This window comes from Arachis duranensis, chromosome 9 (assembly GCF_000817695.3).
Source record: "Arachis duranensis cultivar V14167 chromosome 9, aradu.V14167.gnm2.J7QH, whole genome shotgun sequence".
NCBI lineage: Eukaryota > Viridiplantae > Streptophyta > Magnoliopsida > Fabales > Fabaceae > Arachis > Arachis duranensis.
The window spans coordinates 7,781,952-7,784,053 of NC_029780.3; the positions used below are offsets into that span (position 1 = coordinate 7,781,952).

Genomic DNA, 2,102 nt, shown 5'->3' on the forward strand with positions numbered 1-2,102 from the left:
TTCTGGCATAAACTGTACTGACTTCTCAGAACAATCAAGCAAAACATGATTCTTGGATAACCAATCCAATCCCAAAATGAGATCAAGACCAGTCATAGGCAAACAAATCAAATCATGCACAAATTCACGCTGTTGTACTCGAAAGGAAACTTGTGGACATTCTATCCTAGTCACCATAGCTTCATGAGTAGCATTATATACTTTCAAATCATAACTTAAAACCACCATTCTCAATCCTAATTCATGGGCCTTTTCAAATGCAATAAATGAATGACTTGCTCCTGAATCAAATAAAGCATTTAAGATTTTACCAGCCATTTCACAATTACCTCTAATCAGTGTCTCAGATCCCTCAGCACCTATGGTAGAAGTGGTGTATACTCTCCCTAGCTGCTACACTCTACCAGTCTCATACTTCTTCTTTTCCGGGCAATTACTGGCTATATGCTTGGGCTGTCCACAGGAATAGCACACTCCAAGTCCTAGTCTGCACGGAACTCCAGGATGATACTTTCCGCACTTCTGACAATTTAGATCTTGCTGTGGCTGCTTTCCAAACCTTTTTCCTTGACTAGCATTAGTATTCGGCCTTCTATAATTACCTTGACCCTGAGTCTGCTGCGGAACAAAGCCTCCACGCTTGAAATTCCTACCTCTCGGAGCAAAGTTCCTTCCTGAAGGTCTCTGAAAAGGCACCCTCAAACTTCCTTTCTCTGCTGCCGCCTTCCTCACACAATCCTCAGCCACCCTACTCTTATTCACCAATTCAGAAAATACCCTGATCTCCATTGGGGCAACGAAGCTCAGAATATCACTCCGAAGACCTCCCTCATATTTAATACATTTCCATTCGGCAAAATCTTCAGGCGCACCTTGACAGATACGAGAAAAGCGACATAACTCCTCAAACTTACTAGTATACTCAGCAACAGTCATCTGTCCCTGTTTTAACTGCATTAATTCAAGTTCCTTGGCATTTCTGGCTGAATTAGGAAAGTATTTCTTATAGAACTCTGTCCGGAAAACCTCCCAAGGAATCGCAGCACCATCAGGCTGCAGGATACGTCGTGTTCCCTGCCACCAATACTGAGCTTCACCTTACAACTGATAAGTTCCAAATTCAACCCATTGCTCTTCAGGAACCTGTTGTGCCTGTAATGCCCTTTCCATAGCCTGAATCCAATTATCTGCATCAGTGGGATTTGAGGTTCCCCTAAAGATTGGAGGGTGAACTTTCAGAAATGTAGCAAGCGTCATAGGACCGTCCTCATCATTATTGTTCCCATGATTACCCTGATTTATCTGATTACCCAATGCCTCAACTGTTGCCTGCATAGCTGCAGCCATATTTCCCAGGGCAGCCATAAAGTCTACTGGATCAGTCCCTATGGGAGCAGGAGTAACGGTGCCTATCCTACCTCTACCTCGCCCGCGACCGCGTCCGCGAGTCGACATCTGGTCCCTATACACACCAAACAAGTGATATTAAGTTGATCAGTCTCAATATCGCAGGTCTAATGCTTTAAGTTCCAAATGCATACTCACAAACGTTTATGCCATATATATCAATCAGATATCCTAATAGCACATAAACACATATACAGAGCATGCATAGAAGCACAATCAGTCCGTCTTTCAGGCTCTATAGGAACGAACTGCTCTGATACCATAATGTAACACCCTACCACACTAAGCTTTACGCTTAAGTCGTAAAACAAATGTGGTGTGGTATTACGACCTCTAAAATAAAATGAGTACATATAATAGCAGAAGAATTATAATATGCTAGGAGCCTTGAAGAATAGAGGAAATAAAAAAAAATTCGCGAATATAAAAGCGCAACGCTCGAGAAATGAGTTAACTTGCGTGCAAAGAAAGCTACAGCTATCAAGTGTCAAGTAACCCAAAACAGGAATAGAGAGTCAAAGATACAAAATAACGAGCTCCTGACTCAGCCTGCGAAGTCAAGACTGGCCGGAGAATATTTACACATATATACATACGTATCCAAACCCAAAAGTACATATACACAATCCTGCCTCTCCATAAACCTCTAAGAGGATCAAAAAGAATAAGTCATGCGGAGAGAAATCTAAGTACAT

At 42.1% G+C, this 2,102-nt stretch overlaps 1 protein-coding gene across 1 annotated transcript; it reads right to left on the bottom strand.

The window, feature by feature from the left end:
- Positions 1 to 393: 393 nt before the first annotated feature.
- Positions 394 to 1,455, bottom strand: LOC107464345 (uncharacterized). Its single transcript, XM_021131788.1, has 2 exons — positions 1,144 to 1,455; positions 394 to 1,074 (listed from the first exon to the last, which is right to left on the bottom strand). The coding sequence occupies exons 1-2, from the start codon at positions 1,453 to 1,455 to the stop codon at positions 394 to 396; spliced, it is 993 nt and encodes a 330-aa protein (XP_020987447.1).
- Positions 1,456 to 2,102: the final 647 nt, after the last annotated feature.